The sequence below is a fragment of the Apiospora marii genome (genome assembly GCF_038362585.1).
Source record: "Apiospora marii strain CBS 49790 chromosome Unknown utg000002l_segment0_segment0, whole genome shotgun sequence".
Lineage (NCBI taxonomy): Eukaryota > Fungi > Ascomycota > Sordariomycetes > Amphisphaeriales > Apiosporaceae > Apiospora > Apiospora marii.
Window position 1 is genome coordinate 638,806 of NW_027117373.1, and position 24,449 is coordinate 663,254.

General features: G+C 36.5%; 5 protein-coding genes across 5 annotated transcripts; 1 reads left to right on the forward strand and 4 right to left on the reverse strand.

The window, feature by feature from the left end:
- Positions 1 to 1,706: 1,706 nt before the first annotated feature.
- PG985_001917 (uncharacterized protein) lies at positions 1,707 to 3,944 on the forward strand (the record flags this gene model as incomplete). The annotated part of the gene is made up of 1 exon (XM_066821686.1): positions 1,707 to 3,944. One exon carries the CDS (start codon positions 1,707 to 1,709, stop codon positions 3,942 to 3,944), a length of 2,238 nt encoding a protein of 745 aa, XP_066689118.1.
- A 356-nt stretch (positions 3,945 to 4,300) lies between these two features.
- PG985_001918 (uncharacterized protein) lies at positions 4,301 to 5,068 on the reverse strand (the record flags this gene model as incomplete). Its single annotated transcript, XM_066821687.1, has 2 exons — positions 4,301 to 4,525; positions 4,640 to 5,068. 2 exons carry the CDS (start codon positions 5,066 to 5,068, stop codon positions 4,301 to 4,303), a joined length of 654 nt encoding a protein of 217 aa, XP_066689119.1.
- Positions 5,069 to 14,967: 9,899 nt separating this feature from the next.
- PG985_001919 (ankyrin) lies at positions 14,968 to 17,453 on the reverse strand (the record flags this gene model as incomplete). Its single annotated transcript, XM_066821688.1, has 2 exons — positions 14,968 to 16,915; positions 16,981 to 17,453. The coding sequence occupies 2 exons, from the start codon at positions 17,451 to 17,453 to the stop codon at positions 14,968 to 14,970; spliced, it is 2,421 nt and encodes an 806-aa protein (XP_066689120.1).
- Positions 17,454 to 19,758: 2,305 nt separating this feature from the next.
- On the reverse strand, positions 19,759 to 21,423 carry PG985_001920 (uncharacterized protein; the record flags this gene model as incomplete). Its single annotated transcript, XM_066821689.1, has 8 exons — positions 19,759 to 19,779; positions 19,860 to 20,194; positions 20,262 to 20,392; positions 20,455 to 20,527; positions 20,593 to 20,725; positions 20,841 to 21,073; positions 21,142 to 21,178; positions 21,280 to 21,423. The coding sequence occupies 8 exons, from the start codon at positions 21,421 to 21,423 to the stop codon at positions 19,759 to 19,761; spliced, it is 1,107 nt and encodes a 368-aa protein (XP_066689121.1).
- Positions 21,424 to 22,327: 904 nt separating this feature from the next.
- PG985_001921 (uncharacterized protein) lies at positions 22,328 to 23,716 on the reverse strand (the record flags this gene model as incomplete). Its single annotated transcript, XM_066821690.1, has 2 exons — positions 22,328 to 22,854; positions 22,912 to 23,716. The coding sequence occupies 2 exons, from the start codon at positions 23,714 to 23,716 to the stop codon at positions 22,328 to 22,330; spliced, it is 1,332 nt and encodes a 443-aa protein (XP_066689122.1).
- Positions 23,717 to 24,449: the final 733 nt, after the last annotated feature.

The window sequence follows — 24,449 nt, forward strand, 5'->3', positions numbered from 1 at the left end:
CAGCGGAACAAAATCCTTGACTCAGGGGCGTCAGCAGCCCTCTCTGTACAGCTTTGCCCTGCGACATTCGAATGCACCATAAGAGCACACCATGCACATACCCCAATTCTGCTGCAGGTCTTTCCTGGGGGTCCCACCCGGACGACCCCAAGAGCCAACGCAAGTCTTTTATCCTCTTTTGAAGATACCGGCGCACATGCTCCCGATGTTGCATTGCATGGAACGCGAAGACACCAAGATGCTCAAGACAAAACTGAAGCTGTGATTTGATAGATTCTCAGGCGCAAAGAAGCGCAAGAAGGATTTAATAAAAGCACATTTCGCATGACTAGGGTAGCCATGCTGTAATGTAACCGCCATCTGGGATGCAAGCCATAACGTATCTACCAACCAGATACGAAATGGAAAGTCCTATTGCCGCACCTTGAAATCATATTTCTTTATGTCCCTACTGTCTTACTTTGATAGGCCCTAACGCAAGTTCTCACACAATGTGTTAAAGGCACAGCCGAGGAATCGAAGCAGGCCATATCGTTCACTGCATTGTCTCGAATAACTAAGTCTGCCACGATCAAGTAAGTATATCGGCCAGAGTGAGAGTATTGGCACTGGCACTGAGTGTTGCTTTAGTTGGCCGACAGCAAAAGCATAGACACTCAAGTCTTGGGTATATGTATCACCAAAACAAGCCTCTCTTTCACATACGACCATATCCTGCTGAATACTAGGGATCCCGTCCGCTCTCCCATATATAAGCAGCAGAGAGCCGAATTAGTACTAGGGTCGGTGACGACCTGGGAATCCTCGGTGTTGTATGTTTTTGCCGTTTTGGTGACCCCTTTTTGGTGGGCGCCGAGGACAGTCTTTTTCGACTGCAACTCACTAGAGCGGGCTTTCGGAGTGAGACATGAAACTGCAAGCCTGGTTACATTGAAATGCTGAGGAGCTGAAATGAAAATTGATTCATTGTGATTGTAAACATCATAATGTCAAGGTCTTCTGGTATCTTGGACTCTGCCCAATGCTGTTTGTTGTTGCTATGTAGGCTGGCTTTCCACACAAACGGAGCCGGCATTGCGCACAACTCAAATGGCTGATAATACACTTTCACCGATTCGCCAGCCCTGCTGCCGTAGTAATGGCCCCCAGCGTGATACAACGATGAGGACGTAATCCAAGGAGCCAGGTGAGAGCAATGACAGGCGCCCTGGCTACTTGGTAGATCCAATCTCCAAAGATCTCCACACATCCCTTATGAGATAATTCTCACAATGCCCGTGATACGGTTGGCGGCCTCAACCTACCTGCCAGCCACTTGGGGCTGCTCCTTCGGCCTTTTTGCGAAAGGTAATTTGTTAGAATCCTTACACACCGAACTCAAAAACTGCCTTGTCAGCACCGGGATTGCCAATACATGCAAGATTTGCTTCGCCACCATTGTATTCAGGCTAGGTGTCGACCATTTGCATTTGCGCTGCTTTATGCGCAAGCAAATAACACAACTATGAAGGACTCCTGATTTCCTTTGAACCTTCTTTGCCCCTATATAGTCAGCGATCGCTCCTGTCATGTCCGACCAAATCATGGCATTTCATTGAGAAGAACAGTATTCCCTGACTGATCAGCTGATTGGTATTATATCTTTATATTATCCACGCCACTTTTAATCATTTCCGTCCCCTCCGAATGGGTCGCTTCCAACGGCAATGCCCAAGTCGCCAGCACCGCCACAAGCACCCCCAGCACCCCCAGCACCCCCAGCACCCCCAGCACCACCAGTACCATCTGAAGCACCGCCGTCAACGACAACACAAGAACAGCTGGCAGTACAACCGGTAGCACGGGACCCAGCACAATTGACAGCACATGATTCAGCGACTGCTAGCCCAGCTCAATCCGGCAAACCGAACACTACACTGAACACCGAAAAGGAAGGGGGACGTTCTACGTATGTGAATAGACGTCACTTAGGGCAATGGAATATGGAGTTATTGATGGTCTTCCTCGTTTTCGCTATACCATTCATAGCATTCGGCACTTTGTTTCCGTACCGCGGCCATCCGTTGCCACAATGGCCTTTCAGAATCACCATAAACTCTCTGCTGGCCGTCTACTCGACGATGCTAAAGGCTGCCATCAGCCTCGTCGTATCAAGTGGCATAGCCCAGCTTCAATGGTCTTGGCTCGGATCTGCCCCCCAGAGGCCGCTACTGGACGTAGTCCGCTATGATGATGCTGGGAGAGGCCCATGGGGGGCAATGCGAATCCTATGGGCCCATCGATTGCGACAGCCTTTGACAGGCCTTGGTGCCCTCATAATGGTCCTTAATATCGGAGTGGATCCGTTCACTCAACAGATACTTCGTACAGTCGACTGCAGCGTTCATTTAGATCAGAGACAGGCTCTACTCCCTCGTACGAATCTCTTCGGCGATTTTGACAACCCTGTCAGCTTGTATAATTCGTATAGCAAGGACCAGTTGGACCTTCGGTCGGCGGTATCTAACGGTATCATGTCTAGCGGCGTCACACAGACCGCTCAATGCACGACGGGGAACTGCACTTTCCCGACTGCCTTCACAACCCTAGGAATCTGTCACAGATGCCATGACATTTCCGATCGAGTTATAGTGGAAAGGGTATGCGTTCCAGCCTTTCCTCTGTGGAGAACTAGGTGGGACCACTGCCCGGTCAATTCGAGCGTTGTGATCAACTCCACGAGATACCATGACGGCGGCTACACGCGTACGACATTTGCTTGGCCGACTGTGGAGACTTACAACCAGTCAATGCCTAAGACACTACCGCCCGTGGAAGTGTTTAGCATGAGTTCCGGCGCGAGTGTATATGATATGACCGCTTACTTCATGGCTGGCGAGACGCTGTATTCGCAAGCCAAAGTTGACCCTTTCACCGGCCAGCCGATAGATGGATGCGAAAAGAAGAAGAACTGGCCATGCTCGGGGCATGGCGCGGCCCAATGTACTTTGACCTTCTGCGTAAAGGAATATTCTGCCACGGTCGAGGCAGGGCGCACAAAGGAAACATTGTTGTCTCAGTCAACCCCAATGAAACTCCCACCACCGGGTTTTCCTTACTTTCCAGACACGGGTAACATGCCCGCTATCCTTGATTCCTGGTGTGTTGATGGCAATCTTGGTAGAGACCTGGAGCAGCGAGGATACCGTTTCAACCCCCAAGATCGCTGGAAAGCCTTCAACGTATCCAAGGACAACGAAACAGCATCTCCAATATATCCATCTTTATTCACGAAGGGTTGCCTATTCGCTGTCCCCGGTCATGTTGGTCTAATAATGAGTATACATGATATGTTTGCGGCCTTCGGCTACGTCTTGAAAACACTGCCAAACATAGATGGCAGGCTCCGGCCTTTTTCCGACCAGGTGCTTCCGGAAACACAGGAGATTCTGCACGTTTACAACTATGGGAAAGTCGATTTCGAGTGGATAGATAACATCATGGCCAACTTAAGTGAGTCGCTTACGAGATTCTTACTCACCCACGGCAACCCAACCTCAAACTATTCGAGCCCTGCCAAGGGTTTGGTCTGGCAGCAAACGGTATGTGGGCGCATCGACTGGTGGTGGTCCGCATACCCCATCACTTTGGCAATCAGCACCTTGTTGTTTTTTGCCCTGGTCGTATCTCTTCAAGATGGTGAAAAGCCAGTGTGGAAATCATCCCCTCTGGCTTGGATTCTCTGCAGAGCCGAAGAGAATACCCAAGGAGAGCCAACAGATCATGCATCTAGCATGCAGCGGCCTGGGATTGATGAGCTTGAAAAGGTTGCGAGGAATATCAAGGTGTCGCTGAGGACGGATCCTACACAGTGCTATCAAGTAGAGAGCGTGGAGGGGAACGTGAGACGGAGAAAGGCATGTAAGGTGGGAACATCAACGAGCCCTTCGAGTGATGCTGCTTAAGGGGGCTCCTTCTTCATAATTCTGTATTGTCGCTGTTCAGCGAGCTTGTTAGCAAATTTTCCTTCTCTTTTCTTATTGAACCTGAAGACACGTTACTCCTACGGAAACGACTGAGGTCATGGCTTGGAGACGGTAGATGATGAACAAAATACTTTACTAGATGCCCCATTCGTGATTCTTCATGGTAAATGCTCGCGTGCGAACGACCAGTTTCAGTCTTTTATTGCACTTTGAAACCCCCAATAAGTGCAGTAATTATTCGACATTTCTCTCGAGCAAGGTGGTCGTCGCTTTTCATCATATTCTTTGCAACTACTACTGCTGGCCATGATCTGCTTGGATTCTGCCCGTTCAACTCATGCGCCAGCAAACTGTGCAAACGGGTCCTCGTTCCCGTCCGTGTGGCGTCGGTACTCGGACTGGTCGGCTACGGACTGCGCCGCATCCTCCCCGTAGACGGCTGTCATAAAAGCCAGCATCATGTCCATGCCCGCCGTGATGCCCGACGACGACCAGATGTTGCCGTCGGTGACCCATCGCGCCTCAAGCACCCAATTCACCTCCAGCCCTTGGCAGGTGGCCTGTGTCCATGTCAGTTACCTGCAACATCGTCCGCGTCGTTTCCGCGTCCAACTCTGCGGCCAAAAGGGGCCAGGTTTTGCGATAGGGATGAGCAGACCGGGAAATCATCTTACCCATTTGAACGATTTCTTGTTGGTGGTGGCGCGCTTCCCGTCAAGTAGGCCCGTCTTGGCCACCAGTGCACTCCCGGTGCACACCGTCAGGAGATAGCGCAGCTTGGGATAGACCTTCTTAACATACGCCATGACCGGCGCGATGGCGTCATCATCCCGGACGCCGGGTCCGCCGGGGACGATAAGGACCTCAATGTCGTCCGGGGCGTTGTCGAAGGTGTGGGTGGGCACGACCCTCTGGCCGCATCCGTCGGCCGGCAGGAGGTTGGACGGGACCGGGTCCATGCTCGCAGCGAGCATCGCGATGCTCAGGGTGTTGAAGCGGGAGTGGGTCGCCAGGAAGTCGCACGGCCCGAAGACGTCGAGGGACTGGAAGCCCGGGAACAGGACTACGCCGTATTTCGTAGGGGGCTTGCTGTCGGCCGACATGGTGGAAACAGCCGCGTTATGTGGAGTTGAAAGGATGTATGTTGTGTTGTGAAGTATACTGCTATTGCGAGAGCAAGGATATCGACGAAAGGACCAGGAATTTATTAGAAAGACCGCGGGGGAGAAGCTGTGCTTTCTACGAGGGATATTCAAGAGGTCAAAAAATGCATTCAATTGCCTGAAAACGAGGGGAATGGCGGCTTCCCGCGACTCACACTGCATGAATAGATGGGATGATTTGTTGCGCTATTTTGCTTCTGCTGTGGCTGCTGACGATGCAGCTGCCCGTTCTCGTCGCTGACTGAACCCTGGCAATTATGTCTTACCTTAATGCTGCACCAGCTCGACCAGCCCCGCGTTTTGAAAAGAGTCATCGAGACCCCTCGCTAGACAATAACTTCGTGACACAAGTCTGTGACAGAGAATTGGTTTTACTGGTGGTTCAGTGAATAGAATCGATGAGGCAATCATGGGTTGATGAAAGCTCCCTAACCTGGAATGTTTGGGGGGTAGCTCCGGGGTAGCTTCAATGCCGCTGAGCCTAGACTCGCCTGGAACGTCCGTCCCGCCAAACCGACGTCAAACCCGCGCGCATCCTTTACGAAGTTTTGTCCTTGAGTGGAAAAAAAGGCGTCAATTTGCAGGGGCGACAGGCCATTACTGATAACTTGCTAAATTTACCAAGAAAGTAAAAGTTATACAGATAGGTTAAAACTTTACAGCTATATAGTAGTTTTAACGTTTAAAATAATATTTATTATATAAATAAATATATATTATTATAATAATATAAAAAATTTTATATAATAACGTTAATATTAATGTTAAATTAAAAGGGGCGATTATATACCTTATTAAAATAGATTTAAAACTATCGCGATCGGGTCGATTTTAAAGGTTATTTTATCCCTGATTTCGATAAGGAGAAAGGTATAACAACGACTACATACGAGGGATAAATACCGCCGATTAGTTTTTTTAATAATAACAATTATAATTAATAGTAATTAATAGTAATTAATAATAATTAATAAGCCTTTTATTAATATTAAATTATAAAAACTATATAATAAAAATATTATAATAAAATAGCATTAAAACCGCCTAAAAACGTATAATATATTAATATCTATTTTATTATTCCGAGGCCTAGGTAGTTCATCGGCCAAACTTTAAAGCCTGGAGAGCCCCTCACTCCGTTGTCCATCCCCTTTACAGTGGGCACCTCGATTGCCGCACATAGCCGTGACAATCTTGGGACGATGGCTTTGATCACTGTTGGGGCGGCCCGAAATGGCATCATCGCCTAAAACAAAAATAAAAGCTTATCCCAACCTCAACCAATATCCAGCTGCTTGTAAGATGCTATTAAGGGGTTCTTATTGTTGGATAGCAGCAGGTCCAAGACGATTGAAGCACCACCCCTAAAAGCTGAGCTCTAGCTCCTATCGGGACCAACCTGCTCCGGCACCGTTGTGTCAAGCAGCGCAACCCAACAAGACTCTACATCCCGGTAACATTACCCCTCACTATGCTGTTTTCGTCAATCTCTCATTGGTACGCATCAGGCAGTTGGTAGATGGGTCACCCAATCTTCGTTTCGTAATGTTGGTTTTATCGCTTCCATGCTTCAAGGTTGCTTTTCTTTCTCCTTTGTCGGATCCATACTAGGCTAAACTGATCGAAGAAGACAAGACCATGCCATATGAACAGCTAAAACGCCACATTTTAAGACGCAATACGGCCCATTCGTCTTCTATACAAAATGGGGCTGGCTTACACAACATATTAAGCACTTCCTTTAGTGCATTTGGTCTTGGCCGTTGTGCCCCATGTAAAGACGATAGTATCCCACCGTAACTCCCAATAGAGTTAAGTTCGTACGTTTCCTCTTGAATCCAGCACGGAGCTACACTTATCTGATAGCCCCTGCGGCTCGATGAGCTTAAGGAATGGATAGGGTAGAGTTTAAATCTCAAAATGCTTAAGAATGGTTATATAAGTTAAACGGCTGTCTTCATAGGCGATCCGTAAGGCTAACAGCATTTGAAGTCCTCAAGGTCAAAGAACATTGACTTCTTAAGTTACAGTGTCCTACAAAATACCCGACAATGTGGTCGATGTCCCGACCTGGAAGAGCTGACAGACTGTTCGGTTGAAAAAGTGACCCCCCGGCTCCTGCGCCCATTAGAGACCGGCGGTCGAAGCACCAAGCCAGTCATATTTGTGTCACGGGACTATATGGGACGGAAATCTGTAATGTTTGAATAAGTAGTTTCGCTAAATTATGCACAGAGGCCTTCCATCGCTAACACGGCCATGCCCTTAAAGCGATATTGAAGGTAAGGCGCTAGTAGTAAAGAGGCAGAAAGCAAATACGGCTCGGTATTCTATCCGCTTATATCTCCAGCAGTACGACGGGCTGCAGTCTTAGACTAATGAACATGGACCCGCCAGCCTGCGGCCCTTTTTTAATATCAACAGGTTTAAGCATAGTATACTAGTTATTTAAATAAGTTCATCCCAGTGTAGGGTAACTCTTAAATCTTTAGAACTTTTTACAGTCCCGTAGGTCGTATAGGAACGTATTTGTATTTATTAATATCACTAGCTTAAGGGCTACTAGGATTAATAATAAGGGTATTATATACGTAAAGCGTACGAACTATTAAATTTTTTATACGAAAGATTTAATAAGTTATATTATAATAAATATAATATATATAATAAATATATTATATTAAATTTTAATTTATTAATATAATTATATTATAATTTATTTAATATTAATTAATAATTATATAAAATAATTATAAATTAATAAAAATAACGAAACGATATATCGATAAAATTTTTAATAATTATATTAAATAATTTTAAAAAATTCCGTAAAATAAAATTTCGAAGGAAAAATATAACGGATTTTATCGTATAATTCCGAACCCTTTTTTTTAAATTATAAAATAAAAAAAAGAAAATAAAGTTTTAAATTATATAAAAAATCGATTATATTATATATTATTTTATATTTTAAACTATTATTATATAAATAAATTTAATAATATTATATTTATTATAATTTTTATAAATAAAACTTTCGTTATTAATTTAAATTTAAATAACGATTATATTATATATAAAAATATTATATAAAATATAAGAATTAAAGAAAGAATTTATTAAAAATATATCGATATTATTTTTTAAAATAAAATTTTTAATATAAAAACTTTTTTTAAATTCTTCGAAATAAAGAAAATATATAATATATATTTCGTATAATATTTATATAAATATATTATTTTCGGAATTAAAAAAATAAAGTTAAAGAAATAATTTTTTAACGATTTTAAAGTATAAAAAGTATAATATTTTAAAAAGATAAATTATATAATAATAAAAATATATTTATTATATTTTAATAATAATAACGTTTATATTTTATTCGGAAATTTTTATAATTAGTTTATAAATATTATAAAAAAGTTTAAAGAAAAATAAAAAAAGTTTTATATAACGATAATTTTTTTTTAATAATTTTTATAAATAATTTTAAATATAATAACTTTTTTTTAATAAATTTTACGCCCGACCTTAAAATTATAATAAGAATCGATTTAAAGTTTATCGAAATAAATATTATTAAATTTTAAAATAAAATATAAAACGGTTAATTATATAAAATAATAAATAAACGGTTTATAATTTATTTTGAAAATAAACTTAAATATTTTTAATATATGAATTATTTAAAATATTTTAATTTTTTTCGCGTTTAATTTTAAATATATTTCGAACTTTTTATTTTAAAACTTATTTTTTTTATATAATTTTATTTATAATATTTTTTTAAAAGGATTAATATATAATAAAATAATAAATAGGAAAAATTTTCGAGATTTTATTAAAAAATATTAAAAAAAATAGAAATATTTCGGCTTTCCGTATAATATTTTTATAAATAAAGTTTAAATATTTGTTATTTAATATCGATAAAATAACGTTATAAAAAAATAATATTATATTTTTTTTCCGGGTATTTTTATCGATTATATAATAAATTTTTTTATTTATAATTTTAATTTTAAAAAAAAATAAAAAAAAATATATTATATTTTCGATAATTATTTTAATACGAAAATAAACTATAATTAATATTATATAAATTAAATTATAATTATTTTTATATAAATAAAAAAAAAAACTTTAAAAAATTATTATATAATATATTAAACGTTTTTTTCGATAAATTACGGTTTATTTAATAAGTTTTTAAAATAAATTTTTAAAAGAAAGTTTAATTTTAAATAATTATTATTTAAATATATTAAAAAATTTCGGTATTTATATCGGTTTTTATTTATTAAAAATTAATATATAAAAGATTTTTTTTAAACTTTTAAGTATTAATAATCGCGGTAATAAATTAAATAAAAATTTCGATATTTTTATTCGATTAATTATATAGAATTATAAATTTAGAAATATATTTTATTAATCGAAGATTTATAAATAACCGTATGAAAAAAAGTTATTTTAATTACGAAAAAAAAAATATCGTACGAAAGCCGTTAAATATTTTAATTCGATTAAAATTAATAAATATTTTTATCGTTTTGTTTAAAACTTTTATACGATATAAAATTATTAAACTAATAAATATATCGTATTTATTATAAATAAAAATATTAATTAATAAATTATTTTAAAAAAAATTAGCTTTATATTTATATATAATATATTTAAATATATAAAAATATTAAAATTGATTTCGGAAATTACGAAGTTTTTATATAAAATTAAGAAAATGAATATAACGATCGCTTTATTAAAATTATATTCGAAAAAAAACCGGAAAATTTTAATAACGATTCGAAAAGCGATTTCGATTTTAATTTTATATAAATAATTAAATATTATTTTATTAATATTATATTTTTTTATTAATTTATTAAAAATAATATATATTTTATAATTAAATTAATTATATAAATTTAAATATTTACTTTTTATAATTAATATATTTAAATATATTAAAAAAAAATTTAAAATATTAATATAATAATATTTTTTATAATTAATAAACTTTAAACGGAAATTTATATATAAAAAAACTTTAATATAAAAATTAATTAAAACTTTAAATTAATAATAATTTAATTTAATAACTCATTATTTATTATAATAATTAAAATCGTTATTATATAATAAAATTTTAAAATAATAACGTATTATATTTTTAAAATAATTATATCGTTTTTTTTTTTATTTTTTTAATATCGATTAATTCGGAATATATTATAATAATACTTTAAATATTATTATATAAAAAAAAAAAAAATATAATTCCTTATTATTTGGAAATAAAAATATTCGTTTTTTAACGTTAATTATATAAAAATAATAATATATTTTATAAAAAAAAACTCCGTTATTTATATTAAAAATTCGACTATTTTTATATAAAAAAATTATATAATTTTTTAAAAAACGCCGATTATAATAATATTATTTTAATAAATTTTAAAAAAAACCGGAAATTTTACGTTAAATATTAATCGTATAATTTAATTTTATAATATTTTAAATTTTCTTTTTATAATAAATATAATTTTAATTATAAAATTATTATTAATATTATATATATTATAGAATAAAATATATTATATATTATTAATATAAATATATTTTTTTAAACCGTTATATTTTTTAAATTATTTAATATATAAAATATTTAAAGTATTTTTTATTAATATTAAATATATATTTATTTTAAACTTTTCGATATTATATTATATAATTTAAATATTTATTTTAAAAGTAAATTTTAAAACTTTATATAAATAATAAAAATTATATATAAATAAATATTTATCGAAATATATTAAATTGTAAAAAAAGTTAAAAAAACTTATATTTTATTTTATCGAATATATAATATTTTTTAAAAAAAACTTAACGATTATATCGATTTAGAAATAATTTTTTAAATAATCGTTAAAGCTTTAAATAATATCGCCGGCCCGAATAAATTTATTTTTATATTTTTTATTTTTAAAACGTATTTATAAATTAATATAAAATCCCCGCTTTTTTTTAAAATATAAAAAAAAGCTCGAATTGTATAAAAAATAATAAAATTATTTCGAAAATATTATATAAAAATCGATATTAATTAAACTTTAAATATATAAAATAGTTTATATATTTATAATATTTTTAATTTTTTATTTTATATCGAAATTTTTATTTAATAAAAAAAAAAAAGTAAATCGAATTATATAAAATCGTTATTATTAAAAATTAAACCGTTTATATTGATACCGATAATAAATTAAAAAATTTCCAAATAATATAAATTAAATAATTTTTTTTAAAAAAAAAATTATATTTCGAAAAATAACGAAATGGAATCGTATATATAATACGCGTTTAAAAAACCGTTAAAATAACCGTTATTATTCCGTATAATAAAATAATTATCGTATTAATTTAATACGATAACGAAATAACTATTTTATATAATAATAATTATATGTTATATTATAATCGTTAATAATAATATTTTAAACTTAAAAAAAAAAAAATTATAAATTATATTATAATAATAATATCGAATTCCGAATTATTTTTATATAATACCTTAATTATATTTTTAATCGTAAAAAAACGAGAAAATTATAACTTTATCGTAAAACTTTAAAATAATAAAGTTATTATAATTTCTAAACTTTCGTTTTAAAAATTTAATATCGAAAAAATTAATAATTTAACTATTTAAAAAATATTTAAATTTATATAATAATAAATAATATTTAATAAATATTATATTTTTAAAATACAATTTATATAAAAAAAAAAAAAAAAAAAAATACGAAATTATATAAAAAATCTAAATTTATAATTTAAAAATATAATAATAAAAAAAAAAAAAAATTTTATTTAATTTTTAACGATTTAAAAAATAAATTAACGATTTTTATTCGCTTTTAAACTAATTTTAATTTAAAATTTTAAAATATATAAAAAACTATATAATATTATATAAATATATATTTAATTATATAATTAATTCGTTCGAAATATATATATAAAATTTCTTTATAAATTCCGAAATCGATTCTTAAAAGAAATAATTTTTTATATTATTTTTTTATTATATAAACTTATTAAATTTAACCTATATTAATTTAAAATATATTATAAATATTATATATAATAATTAAATATAATTATTTTAATATATAATTTATATTTCTTTTATATAATAATTAAATTAAAAAAATTTAATATTATAATAATATAAATTAATAATATTTTTAATTTTATAATACTTTTTTTTTTAACGAAAAAAAAAAAGTTAATAAAAATTAAATTTTATACGAAATTAAAAAAAAATTTTATCGAATAAATACTTATTAAGTTTAATAAAAAAAAATTTTTATTACGTTTATATAATATTTTTTTTAAATAAAAAAAATAAATAAATTAGTTTTAAATTATAAATTTTTAAATAATCGATTAAAATTAATAATATATTTTTTAATATATAAAAAATATATATATTATTTTAATTTATTAATTAAAAATATTATATAATTTATTAATTATTATTTAAGTTTAAGCTTTTAAAAAATAAAATATTAAATATTTAAACGTATAAATTACTTAATAAATTAAAAATTTAATACGAAAACTTTAATATATTTTATTCGACTTTTATTATATAAAAATATATATTTTTATTAATAATTTTTTTATAAATAATAAAAATTTTATTTTTTAATTCGAATATTTTATTTTTATTAAATAAAAAATTAATTATATAAAAAATTAATTTAAAATTTAAAAAAATATCGTTTATTAAAGTTTAACGAAATATAAAAAAGTTATTTAAAATATATTAATAAATAAATTATATAATATAATATTAAAAATTAATAACGATATTGTTTTAAATTTTATATTTTAACGAATCGTATAAACTTTTAAATTTTAAAATATTTTAATAATATTTTATATAAATTTACGATCTTTTTATAAATATTTTATTAAATTCGGAATAACGAATAAAAAAAAATTATAATTAATATTATATTATTTCGAAAATTATATAAAAAAAAAAAAATCGCCGAAATTTATTAAATTAACGATTAAAATAACTTTATTAACGCTTTTATTAAAAAATTCTTAAATATAACTTTTAAATAACTTATTTTTATAAATAAATTTACCGTATAAATTAAAGTATACGTCGAAAAACTTATTTTATATATCGAATAAATAACGCGAAATTATTATATAATATTTTTATTTTTTTTCTTTTTTTTTTTTTTTTTTTTTTCCTTTTTTATATAAAATATACGATTACTATTAAGTATTTTTTATATTAAAAACCGTACGAAAAAATTAAAGAAAAAAAAAAATATAATTATATTTATTCCGAATTTTAAAAAAAAATTTATCGTATAAAAAACTTTTTTTTATTTATTATTATATAATATTTATTATATAATTAACCCCGTTTATAAATTATTATAATATTAACGTTATTTTTATTTTTATTACCGCTATTATTATTATTATTATTTTTATTTTTATTTTTATTATTATTATTATTTTAAAAAGTATAATATTAATTATTATATAATATTTAAATATATAAAATATAAACGTTATTTTAATATAATTAAAATTAAAAATAATTATAAAACGAATAATTATTTAATATATCGTAATAATTTTTATATAAAATCGATAAAATATTATAAAAAACGATAAATAAATTATAAAAATAATTTTCGTAATAAAAAAAGCGGGTATAAATAAAACAAAAAGTATCGATTTAAAGGATTTAAATTTTAATATTATAACTTAATATTTAATATATTTATTCTTTATCGACTTATTATATAAAAATAACGTTAATAAACTATTTAAATTAATAAAAATAATAAAATAAAATAAAATAATTATATATTAATATAAAAAATAAAAAAAAAGTTTTAATTAATTATTAATTTAATTAAAATTTAAATTTAATAATATTAATTATTAATATTAACGATAATAAAAATATTAAATATATTAACGTTTAAAATACCTTAATTACCAACGGCAACGATTTAATTATTATTATTTATTATACGAAAATATATAAAAATAAAAAAATAAAAAATATATATATATAATAATATTAATTATTTATATAAAATAAAAATTAATAAAAATAAATAATAAAAAAATAAAAAAAATATTTTTTATATAAAAAATTAACTTAATATTTATATTAATAAAAAAGAAAATTTTTTCGAATTATTAATTTAATAATTTTATATTTAATTTAAAAATTCGAAAAAATAAATTATTAATTTATATAATTTTAATTTTTTTATTAATTCGTATAATTTTAAATTTTTTTATTAAAAAAATATAAGTTAAAAAATTAGACGAAATATTAAATATCGTAAAAAATACCGGTAACTTTGTCTTTATTAATTTAATTACGACGATAAAATTAAATATTAATAATAATATTTATATAAAGAAAAAAACGAAAAAATTAAATAATTTAATATATTTATATAAGAAATAATAAAAATATAATAAAAATAGAAAAGAAATTTAAAAAAAAAAAGCCGCTTTTTTAAAAAAAACTATTAATATTAATATTATTAATTTAAAAGTTATTAAAATTAATAATAGGGGTATTACGTATATAAAACGTATAAATTATTAAGTTTTTTATACGAAAAACTTAATAGGTTATATTATAATAAATATAATATATATGATGAATATATTATACTAAACCTTAACTTATCGGTACGATCGTACTACAACCCATTCAACAGTATCTCTTTATACATAAACTCTTCTCCCACGAAACATTACTCGTCTTACACTTCTTTTTCCTTATTACCACCCGCCACCTCCTTCTCGCCATCCCCCTTCTTCTCGCCACTCACCTCCTTCTCGCCATCCCCCTTCTTCTTACCATCCCCATTCTTCTCGCCACCTACCTTCTTCTCACTATCCCCCTTCTTCTCGCTACCCACCTTCTTCTCGCCACCCCCCTTCTTCTCGTCATCCCCCTTCTTCTCACTATCCCCCGTCTTCTCACTATCCCCATTCTTCTCGTCATCCCCCTTCTTCTCACTATCCCCCGTCTTCTCACTATCCCCCTTCTTCTCGACACCCGTCTTCTTCTCGCCATCCCCCTTCTTCTCACTATCCCATTTCCTCGACAGTTCAGTGTGTGGACAGTCCACAAATGAGGCTAAGAACTCGGCTACTCCAGTGTGACCCTTGGACCTGGCTACATCCTCGGCAGTCCCAATAGGTCCGGTCTTTTTAAACCACTTTCCCGTGCTAACGGCTTGGAGGCTCTTATCTGCCCCTTGGCGCATCAACCATTGGACGCCAGGAAGGTCTCCGTAGTGAGCTAATTGATGCAGCGCAGGTATGCCTCCCCTGTGATGTTTATTGATGTCAAACCCTAGGCCAAGCAGGCATGCCGCGCTCTCGAACTTTTGTTTATGTAAAGCGTATACGAAAGGGTGATACATATTCCTCATTGTGCAATTAGACGCCTTACTGAAAAGGAGCTGGAGGACACGTACGTTGCCCGTTTCTACCGCTTGCGCCCTGGCGGATATTATTTTGTTGCTGACGATAGGATCTGCCCCATGTTTCAGAAGAATAATGACGGCCGGGATGCAGGGCACGCACACAGCCTGAAATAAGGGTGTTTCCCTCCCCTTGTCGCGGATGTCAATTTTTGTCTTGTGCTGCTTTAGCAGGCATTCCAGGGTCTGGGCACCAAATGGTGTTTCTTCTGTCGCGGCCAGATGCAACAAATAGCGTCCTTTGGGATCGGACGGCTTTCTCACGTTCGGGTCTGCCCCTCTTTCGAGCAAGAAAGAAAACGAGTCGAAATGCTTTCCTTCAAACGCCGAAGCTAGGGCTGATGCTCCATCTTTGACGGGGTCGATCTTAGCGCCGGCATCCAACAGTACTCGCAACGATCCAGTCCTGCCGTGTGAGGCTGCTTTCACTAAAGGTGTAAGAGGTGCTCCTATTTCAAGACTTTTCGCTTTTGCTACAAGCAGGCGAAGTGCTTCTTCCTGGTCTGCCGCTTCTGCCGCCAAATGCACTGGCGTAACACCGCCAGTTGATGACGTGGTGGGGTCTGCACCAGCGTCAAGTAGAGAACGGATTACTTCAAGGTTGGCTTCACCGGCTTTGTGTTGAAAAGCATAATGAAGCGGCGTCCGGCCTTCTGTGTCGGTGGAGTTGACATCCGCTCCCATGGTGATGAGTTCCCTCGTGGGTTCCAAGAGACCTGCCTCAACCGCGTAATGCAATGCGACCTTGCCATCGACGTCCCGGGACGTCAAGGAAGGTTGGGTTTCAAGGATGAAGTTGGAAACACTAACATGGGCGCTCTGTAGCGCGACCATCAGAGGCGTGCAACCTTGGTTATTCTGGATCATCATGTCCGCGGCATGACGTCTCAAGGTTCGTACGGATTCAAAATCCCCGTTTCTGGCAGCTACATGAAGAGCGCGGTTGCCACTTGAATCAAGCTCGGCGTCAATTTCGGCACCTTGCTTGAGTAATGCGGTGATATCTTTGCTGTGCCTACCGTTCAGGGCGGCCTGAAGTCGGTCGTTTAATGTCTCTCCTGTCTGGGCTGTCGTGGTTGTGTTTGATAACTTGTCCAGGCTTGCTTTGTCTGCAGACTTCTGGCCAACTTCCGAGGCCCGTTCGAGCTGGATGGGCGTACTTCCTGTCCCTCGGGCTGCGTCGGCGTAGCTACGCCGCTCCTTACGAGCAAATCCATGACTGTTATAGATTAGTATTGTTTCTGTGTTATTTTCAGTTTGGAGGAAGAGGCTCGGTTCCCTTACGTTACAGCCAGTGATGTTATCATGTCATTCAATGTTCGTATTCCCTCGTGGTGTTCTTTAAGGACTTCGAGTTGTTTCTGAAAAAATGCTTCATCCCATACAAATTTCACCCCATCCCAGTACCCCAATTTCGATTTTGACTTGTATTTGGATCTCGATTTGGACTTGGGTTTCTTCTCTGAATCGATCTTGGGAAGCTCCTTTCTGATTATCTGTAGTGTACTTTTGATCCCATCGGTAGAAGAGGTGAGCATGGCCATGAACTTGTCGTAAAATTTGGACTTGGTAAGGGCATCCCGGTTGCGCGGGATGAGTTCGCGCACGACACAGAGTATCGTTTCTATGTTGCTGCAGTGCTGCAGCGTGTCCTCAATCTGTTTCGGCGCATCCCGATACTTGTCTAAAAGTGTCTTCAGTTGTGATATTGCACCGAAGACACCGAGTGTTGTGGAAATTACTGACACGGGGTCCATTGTGAGGTACTGTTGGTTGGTGGCTGCTCGGCAAACACTTGCGTATCATTACCATCCAAAACAGATCCTCTGGATGAAGATGTGGAATTGGGGAAATTTGGCTAAATGGCGGCAACGCAGAAATTTTCAGTCGCTACAGTCCTGTCGTCTTGGCCTTTTGTCGACAGCTGCCAACACCAGTCGCTATCGGGAATAGTAGGATAAGCTGCATGCAATCTTACTCAGCAATATCATCTCATTAGATATGTCTAGATTTTACGGAGGTCCCCTTTAAAAGTAAAGTCCCCCCCTTTGTTAACACCCCCTTACTTAATACCCTTAATATAATATACCCCTATAGTTAACATTAATTAATAAATAAGTAATTAATATATATAAAGTATATATTAATTAATTTTTATCACGTTTTTAACCGTTTTAGTTTTATTTATAAGTTTATAGTTTATATAATAAATAACTTACTTTTTATATTAGCTCTTTTTTTATAATATTTATTCCTTCTTTTTAACTCGATAATCTTCTTAATATAACGAAGGATCCTTTTAATTTAAGTTTAAATAACGTTTTAAGGGACCTTTTATTAATTATTAAGTTATATTTAAATCTTTTTATTTTATTTTTAAAGGCCTTTTTTTTAATAGTTTTCTTTTTTATTTAATATTAATAAGGCTTAATAATATTAAAGTTCGATAAATTATTATATTATAATAACCGGCTTATTTTATAAATATTATAAATAACCCTTTAAAATTAATATAAATAAGCTAATACTTTATCCTTTTATATTATTATATTTAATTTCTTTTTTATATACTTTTTAATAAAAAAAAAGAATTTAAAAAGGAATATTTTTTTTTCGATAATACTATTAATCGATCCTTCCTTTTCCGATTTAATTTAATTTTCCGGTATCTTTTTTAAACTTTTATATTAATTTTTAATTAAATAAGTTCCGTAAAGAAAGTTTATTTATTTATTTTATTTCTTAGTTTTTCCTTTTTTAAGCTTTAATTCGGTATTTAATTTCGTAATAACCTTAATAATAGCCTTTTTTTAAATAGTAATTTTTAAGAATTACGCGTAATAAGGTCCTTTCTAATCGTATATAAAATACCTTTAAAATATAAATTCGAAGTAATTTTTCTATTTTTTATAAATATAACTTTTATTTAAAGCTTTATTAAATTTCTTCTAAATCCGATAACCCCTTTAATATTAATTTAAAACTATATTAATTTTATCGAATTAAATAACATTCTTTTAATCCTTTATTAATTAATGCCGATACTTAAGGTATTAATTAAACTGGTTCGTTTTTATTTTCTTTATTAACCCCGGCTTTCTTATTAATTTAATTTTTTAATAGCCGATAAATCGAAGGGCTCGTTATATAATTAATTTAGAGATATTAAAAAATTTATAAAAATTTTTTATAATTTAAATAATAATTTTTTTTTTAGTTATATCGGTCCATTATTACCTTTTCTATAATTATTTAATTTAATTTATCGCTTTATTTAAAGGGAAGATTAATTTTAATCTTATTAGAGAGTTATTTATTTTATAATATAAATAACTTTATATTAAGGTTAAATCCGGTTTTTAAAACTTTATAATATAACCTTTTAAAAGTACGCTATTTTATATCAATAGTTTTCTCGATATCGATTTATAATTAATTATTAATAACTTTTAATATAATTATAATAGCTTGAGTTATTAAGTTAGTTATAATACTTTTAATAATAATTATAAATATTATAATAATATAATACGAAAAAAAGTTTAACCGAAAGAAGGGTAAAAAAAAAAAAAGAAAAGAGAAAAAGAATTAATTAATAAATAGCCGATAAGAATATATAAAGGTTATATATAAGGGTTATTAATAAGGGTGGCGACAAGGGGTGGTAACAGGGGGAGGGACTTTATTTTTAAAAGGGACCTCCGTATACGTTATATAGATAGAACAGGTTTGAGAAAAAGGAAAGTGTTACGCTCACGTGATTCAGCTGGGTGCCAAGCCCGTTCGCAGCCGCGGGTATCCGGTCACAAACGGGGTGAGTAGTCCTCGATAGGAGCAGAGTCTGCTGACAACGGTGCAAGGTATAGGGGACGGGAAGAAAAGGGGTCGGCAAGGAAAAAGGGCTGCATCGGGAAAGGGCAGACGGGGATCGGAGTATGTTTTAGACGAGGAGGCGCTGGCATTGGGCTGGCGCCGACGGGGATGGCACGTCCCAGAGCCGGAAGCGTTCAATAGCTAGTCGTAGTATAGGTGCTGACTTTGTTCAAACAGTTGAGAGGAACTTCACATCACAATACTCTTCCTCTGTAGGGTAACATTTATGAGTTCAGTCATGTTCATATACCAAGCCTATCGTCTCCACTCCACCAAATGGTTCGTCTTACCTCCCTCTCGAAGCCCCCGAGGGACCAGAGGGCTCCGATTTGTGGCGATGCGAAGTGACCAGCGTATCCCTCCTCGCCTGGTCCAGCCAAAACATATTCGCATCCACCGACGCCGTCCGCTGCCGCTCCGTGATGGGATACCGCATATTGACATCCTCCAGCGTCTGCACCAACGCCCGCGCCGCGCTGGGCAGCTTGGTCATCTCGTACGAATCCTGGCGCTGCTGCGACGACGTCGAAGCCTTGCGCTCGATGCAGCACCCGAGGCGCTGGAACAGGGGGCGCATCAGGGGTAGGCAAGCTAAGTAAATGCGGGCGGGAGTGGAGCCCCCCAACTGAGTCAGCCGTCCGAGTAAGTAGGTTTAAGGGGCGGGTAAGTACGGGTACCCGGGAAGAACCCACCAGTAATGATACTCAGGTTGATCTCCACTGCGGACCATAGCGCCGCGTCCGTCTCGAGCCAGAAGACGTCGTCGGATGTCGCGTCGTACGTGATGCCCGCGACCATCATCTTGGCCGAAGAGAAGCACACGCTTCAGACGATGCCCGAGGTCAGCTTGTGCCAGTGCAGTGACGCAGGTAAGGAGGGACTTACACGCATCCGAACAGGAAAAGAGCTGTTATGCTGAGTTTCTCCAGCAGCGGGAGATGGAGTTTGCGGATCTGCCCTGCAGGCGTTTCCGTGTAAGTACTCAGTTCATTAGCCCCCGGCATCTAGAAAGCGCCCACTTACATGCCGGCAGGATCATGAGCAGGATGTCGATGATGAGATGGGCGGTCACGGTAGCGAGGAAGAACTTCCCCGTGTCGATGGGGCAGCTGACGGCTTGGACCGAGTGGTTCCATTTCGCCTCGGGCGGGTTGCACTGGAACGTGACGATGAATATCTGTCCAAATCACCGGCGCCCCAGTGGCCATACTTGATTAGCAGCTGCTTGGCACGTGCAAAGGGGCGATAGCGCAAAACGGCATGGTGCATACTCTACTCAAGAACCAAGATATAGAGCATGCAGCGATGACGACTATGCCCATCCGGCTGTCCAACGCAGGCCCGAAGGCTCGCCAGTACAGCGCCAGGAGGGACAGCTGCGACCCGGCGATCGACACCGTGTAGGCCTGCTCCATGATGAACTGGAAGAGCTCGCGGTAGTGATTTGCTAAATCGACGGCCATGTTGAGGTCATGTATATGAAGACCCAAGCCAAGATCGAGCCCTGTACGTCTCTTGGTAAGTCCAAAGAAGCCGGTCGCGTTCCAGGATAGCGGAGGGGAGGGCACTGACATATGTAAGTCGCAATGTCGTACGCTAAAGCAGCAACCTGTGCGGGGCAAGCAGCCCCCTAACTTTAGCGACCGGGTATCTGGGATAAAGGACCGCAAATACCCTGCAATTGGGATGATGCCAAATAGTTCCACGTACCCAAGCAAACACGACCAAGTAATCGTCGAACCAAAGGGCCAGCTTCTTCATCTTTCGAGCGATGATGCGCAGTACCAATGCAGCAGTAGCGGCGACGAGCGTAATCGTGACGGCGGCATAGACCTCTGGCTGTCGGCTTTCCATTGTTGGGCGCGCCACACACGAGGGGCTGTACAGCCCTCTTTCTCTCCCCGTCAGCTCCGGAGACAACGCTGGATCCTTCGGCGGAAGAATCGGGAGTTGGTAATTACAGCATGTTGCTTGAGACTCGAGCCCGTTAGACCAGGAGACATGCCAAATTTGAAGACGTAGAAATAGATGTTGAAAGAAAGATGGGTGAGCCAGCCAAGAGAGAAGCACCTTGTTGCCGGGCGCCGATCGGCGTCACCCCAACACAAAGATAAGATACACAAAGAACGTAAGCCCAACGGCCGCTGTGTGACACCCAACCCATTCGAAATCGCTTGAGAAAACGCAGAGTGTAGGATCTATCCCAATTTGCCGACCGGTCACGTTTTACGGGTGCAATCCCCGTGTCCTCGCACAGAGCTGCGATGACCCGCGATCGAGTGGAAATCGAGACACTGCTCACTTCTTTTTGCATGCTCTACCGCCACCAAGCCAATGTCGTGCACGCAATCGCTTCCAGCATCACATGTAATGTTTTCAAATACGACACGAGGTAGGAGAGGAAGAATAATTCTTTCCTATCTGGCGAGGGGCTGCGTCATCTATCACCCAAGTCGAACAAGTACAGCCGAGCTGTGCCACCACCACCCCCCTCCAGGATGCCATTCCCCAAATCCTGTCCTAAACGGCAGGCCTTGCAACGGCCAACCAATCCCACTCCTAAATAGCTACAAGCAAGTTTTGACGCGATCAAATCAGTCGCGACTTATGAAATGAAAACAACGTCACTAGAACTTTTAATCTTGCGAATTAGGGGCCGAGCCTGCCACCCAGACCGATATTACACAAACGGTGCGTGGGGGCCCCTGTCAAAACTCCCGATCCTCCCACTACTACTTCGTCTGTTTCGGAGGAATCGTCACCAGAATAGCGCAATTAGAGTACTGTGTCTCCGTAACTGCTTCGTTGCCGTACGCGGTATACGCCATCTGCAACTCCCCCTCCCCGGCGCCTCGGTCAGCCAATGGATTGGCTCCGTGGCGTACTCGCCGAACCGGGTGTACAGGTAGTGAAACTGCCACAGCTCCTCGAGCTGGTCATTGTCTAAGTCCGGCTTGCCGAACTTGTGCCCGACGACCCACCCGGGCGGCGGCATCGCCTTGGGCAGCAGCAGCCCCAGCTCGTCGTCCCCCCAAATCCCGCGTTCCTTGGCATCGGGATCGGGATCGGGCCCGTCGTGCTCGGGGTGGTCTTCGTACCATTCCGCGAAGGAGCCGTAGAGGTGCTCGGCGATCTTCAGGACGGGCTTGATCTGCGGGTCGAGGTTAAGGTACTGGAAGATCTCCCACAGGACCGCGTCGAGACCCTTCAGCGCGTCCGGGAGTGGCGACTCGGTCTTGTGGTTGTGCGCGTAGGCGTGCGAGCACCAGACGCCGATTGTGCCTCCTGTTGATAGATCGACGTTGTCAGTTGTGCTCTATTTGGTGCGACTGGATCACTTACCTTGACCGTTAAAGGGGTCTTGGAACAGAGTCCGCTGTATCGTGTCAAATAACGGCAAGTGTGTCGGATTCAGCGGGTTCGGAGACAGCGAGTGGCCCGTCATGCGCCCGGAGCCGCGGACGGCGAACAGGTTGTAGGTCAAGGTGATTCGGTGACCGCGCGTGACCTCGAGGACCTCGTGCTCGCAATCGCTGTAGAAGGCAGCCCATTGCACAGCGGTATTGGTATGGGGTTCGCCTTTCTTTCCATCGGTTTTGCTAGGGGTGGTGGTGCTCCAGTCGAAGGTCGTCTCTTCGCCCTTGTGGCGGACCTTGAGCTGACCGCCCTCGTGCTCGACGGGCAGGCAGACGACAAGGGACCCGAACTGGCCTCGGGACCTTGGGGTATCAACGTGGGGCTTGAACTTGCCGGAAGGGCCAGAGTACACATTGAGCTTGTAGAGCTCGGCTCGCACACCCCGATGGGTGACGGAGTCGTAGACGCTCGGAAGCAGCACCTGGGCCACCGTATCAATGATGCCCGTCGAGTAAGGATCAAATGTAGTACAGAACGCGGTCGGGTCCATCTTGCCAGCTCGGCGATAGCTCTCGTCATAAACGTCTTTGCCGCCGCGGCCGAAGGTGGCGGGTTGGCAATGTTGGACCAGTCGCTCCAGGCTGGACTGATCTCCGGCCCAAGGGACGATTGGTAGGTTGAGCTTGGCACATAGTGTTGCTGCAATTTTACCATCGCCATCATTCATGTCCCAGCGGATAGTGATGGGGTCGTGTTGCTTTTTCGGTTCGCTTGCGAGATCCGGTGACATGCTCGCAGTTTCGTCCTTCTTCTCCGGTTCGATTGCGGGATCCCGAGACTTGCTACCAATGTTCTTTTTCTCCCCGGTTCTACGATGGGAAGAGAGCCGCCGCATGCAAAGAGATGGTTCTGCTTTTCGAGGACGAGGCGAAGGCCATTGAGGAGCTCCTTCCCGGGGCCTTGCAGGTCCGGACCATTGTGCCGGGCGCGCTTGGCTTCTGGCTCTGACGAGGATGAACATGAAGATCGAGATGATGATCGAGATGACGGCATATTGAGTCAATTTTGTCGTTAGTTAATATGTGCCTTGATGTGGGATACTCCAAGTAATTAATCCCCGTTGGGCGTTGTAGCGTCGTTTATGTTATCGTGAAAGTTGTCCCAAGGTAAGTCATTAGATATGTACGGAAAGCACGCAGTGTTCGGCCAGTTCACGAAAGCGGTGACTCCTGTTGCTGTTAAAGTGTTGATTATTTGTGTAATGATGTTCTGGGAACAGAATGGCTGGGTTTTGGCAGAAACGCAGTCGCGGCATGGGTTTGCATTCCAGCAGAATGGAACTATCTTATAACAAAGAATTCCGCCACATAACAATGGCCATTCCTAAAACGGAGGTTTGCGGGATATGACATCCCGCTATGCAAAAACTTGAAACTTATTCTGTCCATATATTTCGTCGTTGCATATGGCGATACTGGGGTACCAGAAGCCCGCCTGGTCGATCATGTTGTTTCAACCAAACA